Source organism: Prionailurus bengalensis, chromosome D4, assembly GCF_016509475.1.
Source record: "Prionailurus bengalensis isolate Pbe53 chromosome D4, Fcat_Pben_1.1_paternal_pri, whole genome shotgun sequence".
Classification (NCBI taxonomy): Eukaryota; Metazoa; Chordata; class Mammalia; order Carnivora; family Felidae; genus Prionailurus; species Prionailurus bengalensis.
Genome location: NC_057359.1, coordinates 55,089,797 through 55,102,724, shown reverse-complemented (window position 1 = coordinate 55,102,724; position 12,928 = coordinate 55,089,797). Strand labels below are relative to the sequence as shown.

At 39.4% G+C, this 12,928-nt stretch overlaps 1 protein-coding gene across 1 annotated transcript; it reads right to left on the bottom strand.

Annotated features, from left to right (window-relative positions):
* Positions 1 to 203: 203 nt before the first annotated feature.
* Positions 204 to 8,079, bottom strand: LOC122474404 (60S ribosomal protein L26-like). The gene is made up of 3 exons (XM_043565281.1): positions 7,977 to 8,079; positions 4,948 to 5,024; positions 204 to 714 (listed from the first exon to the last, which is right to left on the bottom strand). The coding sequence occupies exons 1-3, from the start codon at positions 8,077 to 8,079 to the stop codon at positions 247 to 249; spliced, it is 648 nt and encodes a 215-aa protein (XP_043421216.1). The 3' UTR covers positions 204 to 246.
* Positions 8,080 to 12,928: the final 4,849 nt, after the last annotated feature.

Here is a 12,928-nt window from a genome sequence, read left to right as displayed (position 1 = left end):
GAAGATGCTACTCCAGTGCGTTCTGGCACTTGTGCTGCCCGAGAAAAGCCTGAGGCCAGCTGGTTCCTTTGTGCGCAACTTGTTTGTAGGTGTGCCTGTAAGGTTTTGGGTTTTTTTTTTTTTTTTTATCCATACAATTCTACACCTTTTTTTTTTTTCCAGAGTATGTCTACACGTGTATCTTTTCTTTTCTTTTTTTCCTCATCATTTTGACAGTTTTTATGTAATGTCGTATGTAAGATTACTTTATTCCTGCACCTTCTCAATTGTTTCTTCCTTATATTTGCCCTTTTCCTTTCCTATTTGGCGAGATTTGGCTTTGCGCTCAAGGATCTTTTTGCGGTCTTTGTCCAGTTTTAGTCTAGTGATGACCACCTTGCTGGGGCGGATGCCCACGTGGACAGTTGTGCCACTTGCCTTCTCTCCCTGTACTCTTTGCATGCAGATGACGTGTTTCTTCCCGTAAACCTGGACTACTTTGCCAATTTGCTGACCTTTGTAGTGTCCTCGCACAACCTGTACTTCATCGTCCTTCCAGATGGGCATGGATCGAACGTTGTACTTCTGTCGCAGCTCCTTGAAAAGAGGGGAAGACATAATCTTCCTGCGAATGTGGGAAGGTGCACTGAAATGCCTTTTACGGCTCGTGCTCCGGTCAGAGGCCAAAACGGACTGACCTTCATATTGGCCGCTACAGCTCCAGCGATGGCCGCAAAAGGGAAGAGTTCTTCTTCTTCTTCTTCTTCTTCTTCTTCTTCTTCTTCTTCTTCCTTCTTCTTCCTTCTTCTTCTTCTCTTTTCTTTTTCCCCAAAAGGAGGCAGGAGGCACAGTAGTTGAGGATTCAAGCCTGGCAATCGAGTAGCATAGATTGAACCTCAACTCTACTATTTGAATTGAGACCTTTTTTAAAAAAATGTTTTTATTTATTTTTGAGAGAGAGAGCAAGCAGGGGAGGAGCAGAGAGAGAGAGGATCCGAAGTGGGCTCCGTTCCGAGAGCCTCATGTGGGGCTTGAACTCACAAACCATGAGATCATGACCTGAGTCAACGTTAGCCGCTTAACCGATTGAACCATTCAGGCACCCCTTGAATTGAGACCTTCAATGGCTTCAGAGGAGCACCTGGGTGGCTCAGTCGGTTAAGCGTCTGACTTTGGTTCAGGTCATGATCTCATGGTTCATGAGTTCAAGCCCAGAGTCAGGCTTTGTGCTGACAGCACAGGACCCACTTCAGACCCTCTGTTTCCCTCTCTCTCTCTGCCCTACCTCTGCTCCCCACCCTCTCTCTCTCATAAATAAATACACACTTAAATGACCTCAAATTACTCTCTAAGCCTCAGTTTCCTTAACATAAAGTGGAATAACAATAGTATTTTACTGCTTAGGTTTGTTTTTAAGATTCAGTGAAAGAATGGATGTAAAATGCATAGCACAGTACCTAGCTCCATGGTAAGTGATAGTTATTGCTGTTATTAGTCTTGCCTGGAGCATGTTCACCCTTCCAATCTTTGTACTAACACAGAAGTCAAAGCAGACACACGGCAATCATAGATCATACTTCTCCTCAAATTCTCCTAATAATTCAAAGGATAGAGGCAAACACCAGGTATAAATAAAGCATTCCTTTCCTGAAGGAGCCTGAAATCATCAGAAGCTTGAAAAAGTTTGCCAAAATGTCCTTTTTATTTTTACACATTGGGCTTGAGTTTTGGTTTTGGATTAGCTAAATGGAATTTGAACAATGTGTGTAGAACCAATTAATTTTGAACAATGTGTATGGAAATCTTATTCACAAAGGGAGCCATTCTGGTTTTGAAGGACCATTTGATTTATTATTCCATCAACTACACGTGGATAGGAAAATGCCCACGTGGCTACCCCCTGATTCTCCAGCTATGCTTCTTAAATCTGGACATTCCAGCTCTATTCAAAATAAGCAACTAGATAGACTATGCATATCCTGATGAAAATATTCTGTAGATAGAGAACACTCAAGAAAAAGTACCCTTGACATGTTTACAGTGACGTCTGGTTGAGGTCATTTATTACCCTGGGTAGAGAAGGAGTCAACCCTTTCCTTCCTAACTTTCATATTCCAGTGTTTTTCAACTCAGAAAAATATTCCTAAAATATGTCTTTGATTACTGCTTCTGTCTCAAGTTTTCTTCTTTGGAAGGAACGTGAATAATTCTTCTGTCCAAGTCTCTTTCTTTGTCTTCCATAACTATCTTTTTTAAAAAATTGTATTTTCTTCATTCCTTTCCCCTCATGTTTTTCATAGTGTAAATGTTATCTCCAAATATAGACTTAAATATGATTATATACTGAAGTTCGTAACTTTTCTCATCTCATTCATCTCCATTTTCATATCATCCTGTTATCTTCCATCTTAGATTGTTCCTATATTTTTCTATGATAATTTTTTATGATAATTTTTTATGATAATTTTTTATGATAAACAGTTTTTTATGATAATTTTTTAATGATAAACAGTCTTATTTTTTTATACCCTGCTAAAAATGGCAAACAGATTTCTAGAGTTTTCTTTTTCTAGATCTAATTAGATTATGTTCTGAGGTTTCTTCTTATACTGAGTATACAATTCCTTCTTCCTTGTTCTACAGCATTTTAAAAATAAGCTTTATGCTTTTTCCCCTACTAACTTACAATTGAGTAAGAGATATTTCTACCAACAAATACAGTAAATGGATAGTCTTTGACCTCATTCTTTGTCCTTTTGAATCTGGTTGTGTTCTATTTTCAGATAGCAAAATCTAGCACTCGTTCATTTAGTCTGGCTTGGCTGGACTGAGATACTATAGCCTGCTACTCCCACTACCAGGCTCTCTAGTAACTAAACAGATGGTATTATGAAAATCTATAATTTCCTGTATACCTTTTCCCCAGGGTTTATCTTTCTCCAGCTCCACCTACTGTTCTTTACCTGATGGCATTTATCTCATTTTGCTATCCTAATCCCCTCCCTTTATTCCCCACTTCATGCTGACATGGTTAGTGGGAGTTATAGCTGCTGATAATGTGGAAAAAGTAGAATAAATAGGATAGAACAACATTCTGATATCTATTTATCTATCTATCAATTATCTATCTATCTATCTATCATTCCTGGAAGATTTGTATTCTCAGTATTCTAGTTGGTAAAGTCCTTAACTTTCTTAATAGGGAAAGAAAAGTGGTTAGAAGCTAAACAAAATCTCTTGCTTTCTGTGAAAATACTTTCATGGGTTCTAAGGCTAGGAAATAAAAGATATGTCATCTTCTGCCTTGCTATCTTTGTGATCACTTGTTTTGGGGAAAGCCAGCTGCCTCGTTGTAAATACACTCATTCAGCCCTGTGAAGAAACCTACACTGAGAAGAACCAAGGCCTCCCACCAGCAACTTGCACCAATTTGATAGCCATGTGAATGAATTATTTTTGAAGCAATTTCTCCAGCTCTAGTCCAGTTTAGTCTAGACTTCTTAAGATGACTGTAGCTTCTGCTGACATCTTGACTATTTATGAAAGATCCCAGATTAGACTCTCCCACACAATTCACTCCCAAATTCTTGATCCCCAGAAATTGAGAAACAATAAATGTTTATCTTATTTATTTTTTATGTAAAATTTTAAATTGAGATAAAATTCATATTTCATATAATTTTCCATTTGCACCATTTTAAAGTATACAGTTCAGTGGTTTTAGTATATTCATGATGTTGCACAGCCATTACCACTGCTTAATTCCAGAATACTTCCATCACCCCCAAAATAAATCCTGTACTTCCTAATTCTTCTCTCCTCCCATCCTCTGACAACCAGTAATTTATTTTCTGTTTTCCTGAGTTTGCCTTTTCTGGATATTTCATATCAAATAGATCACATAATATGTGACATTTTGTGTCTGGCTTCTTTTATCTAGCATAATATTTTCAAGCTTTATCATATTGTAGCATGTATCAGCACTTCATTCCTTTTTATGGCTGAATAATATTCCATTGTATGGACATACTGTATTTTCTTTATGCATTCATCATCAGATGATCCATTTAATCACTTGAGTTGTTCCCACCTTGTGGCTACTAAGAATAATGCTGCTATGGACATTGGTGTGCAAGTTTTTGTGTGAACACATATTTTCAATTCTCTCAGGTATATGCCTAGGAGTAGAATTGCTGGATCATTTGGTAATGCTACCTTTAACTTTTTGAGAATAAATACTAACAGGTGTTTTAAACTACTAAAATTTTGGGGCAATTTATTATGCAGGAATAGATACCAATTGCCCTTCGTTTAGTACATAGAATAATTGACACAGGTTCTTTTTGTGGCACAGTCCCTTCAAGATTCTGAGAATAGACTGACTCTCAGACACAGTATCCAGTCTTGTTATGATTTTTTTACAGTCCTTTTTGTGTGATTTCATAAGAATTTTTGTTGAAATTTGGGAAAGGCCATGAGTGAGGCTGTGTATTCGTATAAAATGACCACAAATTTAGCAGCTTAAAACTATACACACTTATTATGTCATGGCTCCTGTGCCTCAGAGCTTGACTTAGCTGGGTCCTCTGCTCAGGGTCTCCCTAGGAAGGTGTCATTTGGGCTGCCTTCTCATCTGGAAGCTCATTTAGGAAGGTATCTGCTTCCAAGCTCAACTGGATTTTCGGCAGAATCCATTCCCTTGTGGTTGTAGGACGAAGGGCTCCAGCGTCTTGTTGGCTATTGCCTGGAGGGTGCACATGGTTCTTAGCAGCTACCTTCACTCCCTTCTCACGTTGACTTCCCAACGTGGCCATTTATTTCACCAGGGCAGCAGGCAGAGTCTCTAGAATGAGTGTGCTAGCAAGATGGTCTTTAAAAATGTAACCTAGTGTACACAGAAGTGACATCCCATCATCTTTGCCATATTCTGTTGCTTAGAAGCTGGTCACAGGTCCTGCTCACACTTACTGAGAGAGGATTATCCAAGCGTGTGAACACCAGGAAGTAGGGGTCATGGGGGCCTTCCAGAGTCTGTCTTCCATAGGCTGAAAACCAAATACCCACATGTTAAGCAAGATATGGGGAAAAATCTTGGAGATGATCAAATGCTTTTTCATTTTACCTTAATTTGTTTCTAAAAGACTAAATTTATTTGGTGGTACTTTTATGATCTATTTTCACTCTCACCTTTAAAAAACATCTTTATTTTCTAACATTGCTCTAGCTCAAATTTGGAAAAAAGAATTGTGATCTAGATCTAACTTTAGTGGCTTTATTGTTTCTATATAGTCATTGTCCTGAAAAATTTATGAGGCAATGTAGGATAAGACTTACAAACATGGGCTCTGGCATTAGGGAAACCTGGGTTCAGAAAAGTGCTGCTTACTAGCTGTGTCACTCTGGACAAGTTAGCTAACCTTTTGGGCCTCAATTTCTTCATCTGTAACCTAGGTAAAATAATAATATTTATCCCATGGGGTTATGAGTATTCAAGACAGAACACATGTAAAGTGTTTAACATACCACTTTATATATTGTAAGCACTCTATTAATGCAAACTTATAATAATAATGACAATAATTATTATTATTGACCTAAAGAGGAGAGTTTTGAAAAGGAAGGAGCAATAAACAGTTTGGCATAAAGGACAAATATGAAAGGACTCAATAGATTTAGCAACTAGAAGGTTGTTGGTGGTCATGATAAGAGCTGTACCAATGGATGGGGGTGAAGCTGTAGCTGTACTGCCATGCAGGTGTGCAGGGAATGGGAAGTTAGCAAGAGAAAGCAAAAGGAAAGGGCTCTGGCAGGAGGAGAAACTTTGTAGAAGGGAAAATCCAGCAATAGGTACTATATGCCCTTTGTCTCTACACCAATGGCTAACAGGGTGTCACCTTACAAAGGCAGTATATCCAGCAACTTCTCAAAACAACCTGTGCTGGAGATTCAGTCTTTTCCTTCTTTGGATTAGTGCATCTCTAACCCTTTGGATAGAAAAAAATTTTTTAATGTTTTTATTTATTTTTAAGACAGAGAGCATGAGCAGGGGAGGGGCAGAGAGAGAGGGAGACACAGAATCGAAGCAGGCTCCAGGCTCTGAGCTATCAGCACAGAGCCCGACACAGGGCTCGAACTCACGGACCGCGAGATCGTGATCTGGCTGAAGTTGGACGCTTAACCGACTGAGCCACCCAGGCACCCCTAGAAAAAAATATTTTTAATCCAGACTTTTATTTCTGGCTTGTCTGTAGTTTGCTAAATTGCAACTTTAAATATTTAAAGGTTTCTAGCATACATAGCAAGGTGAAGCAACAAAAACAAAAAAAAAAAAGGAGAAGGAGGAGGTGAAGAAGGAGGAGTAGGGGGGAGGGGGAAGAAGGGGGTAGAAGAAGAGGAGGAGGAAGAGGACCTGACCTATAAGAGACAGGGGAAATTAGTAAAGAGTTACATATTCCCAGCTGGCATAGAAATGAAATGGTGGAGCTTTTGAGCATGTGGGGGAAATAAAATACAAGCCAAAGATGGTGGATTTAGAAGTTTTACTGTTGCGTACTAAATTGCAAACCAAACCCATTTGGCACATGACCAACTATCAATATAGGCAAAATGCAGAAGCTGATGTTTACATTTTTCCTGAGCTAGTGGGAGGGTTTATCTGTGTGATAATAAGCTGTCCAAGCTGGAACAGTAGGGAAGATGCCTGAGGTTGTAATTTATTATTATTCCATTACCATTGTCCTTCGTGCCAGCAGTCACACTTTACCTAAGATCTTTCCGAATAATTTCAGTTCATCAATCAGAGGGAAGAATAATTCCTCAACACAAAAGCCATGAGCTCAATGCTGTGCCTTTACCCAAAATGGACACTGGAAACAGCACATGATGCAGTGTTTGGACATGTATGTAGCCAAGGAGATCCTTATTTCTTCCCCTTGAGGGTGCTAATAGAAACTTCAATAAAGTGTTGCCAAGAGGAAGTAGAAAGGACCTGGACTGGAATCACAACGTCCAATAATAAATCCTCACTCCATCACTTACTGTGTGAATTAAGGGCACGTCATGCCCTCTCTAAACCCCATTTTCTCAGCTGTGAAATGGGGTAGTTATGTCATTCGCACAGATTGTTGTACAAATGAGATGAGATGCTGGTGGTCTGGCATGTTGAAGGTTCAATAAATTCCTCCTGGATTTGGATTCCTAGCCCATCTCTACTTTCTATTCGATAAATATTTTGCATTCTTCCTGTGAATGTGACCTGTGTAATAACCTCTCAGTTCCATCCCCAAAGTGGAGAGTAGTGAGTTACCTGTTCACAGTTACTGCCATAGTTGTATGGCAGAACGTGAATGGGGAAGTGTGGTGTGGTGAGGTGACGTGACTTCACTGCCCTAGAAATCAGGACCCATAGTTGTGTCTGGAACTCACTGAATGACCTTGAAAATGACATAGAGTCTCTGAGCCTACTTCGTGATTTGTAAATTATGCCCATGGGGCAGGTGGTAGTGTGGAATAAAACATCTGAGTTTTTTTCTGTCTTGAATATTCCTGATCTAGATCAGAAAGTTCTTTCCATACTGGGGCTATTGAGTCATACTTTTTACTCATGGTAATTCATTAAGAAGCATTATCATCAGTCATTATTATTACCAGGAACTCTAAATGATTCCCATGGAAGAATTTAGCAGATAATGAAATCACTTGCAATAAATAAGTTTGCTAACTAAAATGTGGTGCAGTCCTATGAAGAAGATAATTTGTTTATTATAATTATAACGTATTAAAAGAAAGTTATTATCATTCAGTTCCAGAATTGTATGTACATGAATATTTGTTGATTTAACAAATAAATAGATTCTCTCATTGTATACAAGCCACCTATACAATAGGGTCAAACAGGAGCATGAACTATTTGGACATCAGGGAAAACGTGGAAGGGGCTGTGTTCTGATCACTTGCCATTCTGTGATGTTGTTTGGTACTTCTGTCCTAAAATATACCTTTGCCTTCAAGGATCCTGCAGGCTAATTTCAGCAGCTGGGAACCTGCCCAGGCTGTCACTGGCTTTAAGGAATGCTGCCGCAGGCGGTCACCAGGAGGCATCGGTCTCCAAATCTAGGGGGAGCGTGTAGTGGCATGACCCCAGCCCCAGAAGGGAGCTTAATGGAAACTGAGAAGTCATAGTTACAGATTCAAATATTTTTGTCAGAATAAATGTGGGACTTGTTTAAAAGTTGTGTATACACAGAAAAGAGTTACCTTGACCACACAGGGACCAATGCTGATACTATTCAGGACCAACTATTGACACAGATTAGCAGGCACATTACATATAAGGGGTCGTTATGTTCCGAGGTGCTCAGAGCATCAGCCCCAAGGAGTCCTCCTATATGGCCATTAACTTCACAGGTTTTGCAGTCAGCCAGACCCAGATTCAATTCCTACTGCTACTTATTAGTTGTGCAACTTTGGGCAGGTTTTCTCTTCTATAAAATGAAGATAAAAACAGTTTTTACTACACCTATGGTGAATGTGTGAATTAAATGAGATAAGGCATATTATATGCTTTGTAAAGTGCTTTCCATGCTGTAAGCCCTGAAATATTATACCTATTTATTATAAATTTGTTATTGATAATGAAAATCAAGGCCCAGCAAAAGTTGCCCTAGGTCAGACAACTAACAACTGGCAGGACCACCGTGGGCACCCAGGTCTATCTGCCTGTGGTTATAACCACACTGCTGCAAAAGAGAAAGGAGTATGCTTACTCTAAGGGCACCAACAGCAATGACAGAACTTGCTGACTAATGCTGTGTGGACAGTCGATTCTGGGCAGGATCTTGTCACTCCTGGACAGAAGGAAGTGGGAGTCAATCAGAGCTACAACAACTGTTCCACATTTGTTCCCACAGGCTACTGGAAAGACCTAAGCCTGGGCCTCAGGGGCACCCCCGGAACCAGGCAAACCTAAGCTGACCTACTTGTAAACTGGAGTTAAAATTTAACAAAATGAATAGCAAGCAGTGCAACAAGTATAACTTTTTTTATATAACTTCTCTTTTGTCTTCCTCTATGCTCCTGTCATACCCCATGTCCACACAGTGTATCCTGAGAGGCAATCTCCTTCCAAATCCCAAATTGGGAGTGGGGCACAAATATCTCTGGTTTTCCTTTCCCCAAACTTTCTGGAGTTTTCTTTTGCATAGCCTTTAAGTTGCCACTCAGAAACAAAGGTCAGAAGGGAAAGCCAGGGCCCCGAGCACTTCACCTCTTGCCTTTCTTTTCTTCTTTTGGTAAAATATTTTTTATTTTCTATTCCTGTCTTACAGGAACTTCCCTTGGGTCACCTCTGCATCCACTCTGCCCATAGCTTAGAGGAAAACTTTATTTTCAGACATGGAAACATTGCTTCTTATATGTAAAAAATGATATTTTAGAATTTATAAAAAATATTTCTCTCTCTGCAATGTCTGGTTTTCAAGACTGTCTTGCTATGGAATTAGAAAAAAAGACATTTGAAGATATAGTACAAAGCTGTAGTAATCAAAGCAGTATGATGCTGCACAAAAACAGATATATAGATAAATGGAACAGAATAGAGAGCCCAGAAATAAACCTACACTTATATGTTCAATTAATCTATGACAAAAGAAGCAAGAGTGTACAATGGGGAAAAGACAGTCTCCTCAACAAATGGTGCTGGGAAATCTGGACAGCTACGTGCAAAAGAATGAAAGTGGGTCACCCTTAAAAAAAAAAAAAAAGAAAGTGGATCACCCTTTTATGCTATAAACAAAAAACCCCTCAAAATGTATTAAAGACCTAAATGTGAGACCTAAAACCACAAAAACTCCTAGAAGGAAACATTAGCAGTAATTTCTTTGACATCAGCCATAGCAATATTTTCTAGATATGTCTTCTCAGGCAAAGGAAACAAAAGCAAAATTAAACTATTGGGACTATACCAAATAAAAAGCTTTTTCACAGTGAAGGAAACCATCAACAAAACAGAAGGCAATGTACTGAATGGGAGAAGATACTTGCAAATTATATATCCTATAAGAGGTTACTATCCAAAATATATAAAGAACTTATACAACTCAACACCAAACAAAAAATCCAACTAAAAAATGGACGGGGGGGGGGGGGGGGGTGGCGCCTGGGTGGCGCAGTCGGTTAAGCGTCCGACTTCAGCCAGGTCACGATCTCGCGGTCTGGGAGTTCGAGCCCCGCGTCGGGCTCTGGGCTGATGGCTCAGAGCCTGGAGCCTGTTTCCGATTCTGTGTCTCCCTCTCTCTCTGCCCCTCCCCCGTTCATGCTCTGTCTCTCTCTGTCCCAAAAATAAATAAGCGTTGAAAAAAAAAATAAAAATAAAAAAAATAAAAAATGGACAGGGGGGATGCCTGAATGGCTCAGTCGGTTGAACACTTGAGTTACTCTCAGGTCATGATCCCAGGGTCATAGGTTGAAGTTCTGTGTCAGCCTCTGCACTGGGTTCCATGTTGAGCATCAAAACCTGTGTGAGATTCCCTCTCTCTCTCTCTCTCTCTCTCTCTGTCTCTCTCTGTCTCTCTCTCTCTCCCCCACCAGATAAAAAATTAAAAAAAAATTGGACTGAAGACTTGAGTAGATATTTTCCCAAAGAAGACATACAGATGGCCAACAAACACATGAAAAGATGCTCAACACCACTAATTATCAGGGAAATGCAAATGAAAACCACAATGAGATATCACCTCACACCTGACAGAATGGCTAAAATCACAAACACAAGGAATAACAAGTGTTGGCAAGGATGTGGAGAAAAAGGAATCCTTATACACTGTTGGTGGGAATGCAAACTGGTGCAGCCACTATGGAAAACGGTATGGAAATTCATCAAAAAATTAAAAATAGAACTACCATATGATCGAGTAATTCCACTACTGGCTTTTTACCCAAAGAAAACAAAAGCACTAATTTTAAAAGATACATGCACCCCTATGTTTATGACAGCATTATTTACAATAGCCAAGATATGAAAGCAACCAAGTGTCCATCCACAGATGAATTGATAAAGAAGAAATTATATATAATGGAAGATTACTTAGCCATAAAAAAAGATTGAAATCTTGCCACTTGCAACAACATGGATGAAACTAGAGGGTATAACACTAAGTGAAATAAGTCAGTCAAAGAAAGACAAATACCATATAATTTCATTCATATGTGGAATTTAAGAAACACAGCAGATGAACATAGGGGAAGGTAAGGAAAAATAAGATAAAAACAGAGAGGGAGACAAACCATGAGTCTTTTATTTTTTTTATTTTTTTTTAAATTTTTTTTTCAACGTTTATTATTTATTTTTCGGACAGAGAGAGACAGAGCATGAACGGGGGAGGGGCAGAGAGAGAGGGAGACACAGAATCGGAAACAGGCTCCAGACTCTGAGCCATCAGCTCAGAGCCCGACGCGGGGCTCGAACTCACAGACCGCGAGATTGTGACCTGGCTGAAGTCGGATGCTCAACCGACTGCGCCACCCAGGCGCCCCCATAAGAGTCTTTTAAATACAGAGAACAAACTGAGAGTTGCTGGAGGGGAGGTGGGGGGGGGGATGGGCTAAATGGGTGATGGGCATTAAGGAGGGCACTTGTTGGGATGAGCACTGGGGGGTGTTATCTGAAACTAATATTGTTGCAGACTGTGAGTCTGGAGTTCTCTCTTGTCCAGCAAAAGAGCAGACATAGGATTGAATATGAGAGGGGCTAATGTCCAGGAGAAGATAAGAACCCTGAACAGGGATTTTTGTCTCTGTATTTACTGTGCTCTCAAGATCTTACACATGTGGTGAATGTGAAGAAAACAATCGGATAGCAATCGTTAACTTTTGTGTGTAAGAAGCAAAGGGTCTGGGAGGCAAGTGGAGATTGTGATCAAAGTACAATAGTATATTGGTGTCTGATGGAAAGTAATTTCCTGCAGGTGATATAACAAGTTACTCATGGTTCCATTACAATATCTTGCTAGCTAGCCTTGGGCGCTTTTACCCCAAGGGGGGGGGGGGCAGGGCAGCTTTTCACCCTAAGCTTTTTTCTAACCCATTTATGTAAGTATAAGGAATTCTTGGACCTCTTTCCCCACATAATATAACACTTTATATTAATTATACTTAATAAAAAAATAAAATGTTACTTTACAAAACTTTTTCTGATTAAAAAAAAGACATTTGTTTGAGTTGCTGCTGACCTTCTCCTTCCCTAGTACAACATGATTCTTGGCTTATCTTTAAGGCAGATGACATGCATGGGAAAGAAATAACTCCTGGGTTAATAAAAAATTATGGAAATAAATGAAGATATTTTAAAAATATTATCTCCATGATACTAGTGAAGACCCACAGTTATGCCATTAAGATAGATCTTTCATTCATTCATTCATAATTATTTATAGAAAGCCAACATGGGCCAGGCACTGAGGATAGCAATACACTAAACTTTCCCACTTTTCACAGCCCAGAGAATAACACTGATATCATCTACACATATAATTGTCTGATTTTCATAGAGCCTTGGAGGAGTCTCACGGAAAATTAGTTAGTGTTTTTCTGGACTGTCTGTGATGAAAATAAAGATATTTGCTCTTTGAGGGAACATTTCATCAAGCCTTCTGTTCAGGGGTGGTTTATCCCAACTATGTCTGCATCTTGTATTCATTATTTATTGTTGTTTAACAATTTACCACAACATTTAGCAGATTAAGACAGCAAGCATTTATTATTGCACAATTTCTATTGGTCAGGAATTTGGGAGCAGCTTAGCTGGTATGTTAGCCCAGGGTTTCTCATAAAGTTGCAGTCAAGCTGTCAGCTGGAGCTGCAGTCACCTCAAGACTTGACTGGGGCTAAAAACCTGCTTCCGAATTCACTAACATGATTATTATCAGACCTTAGTATATCTGCTTCTAAGCTT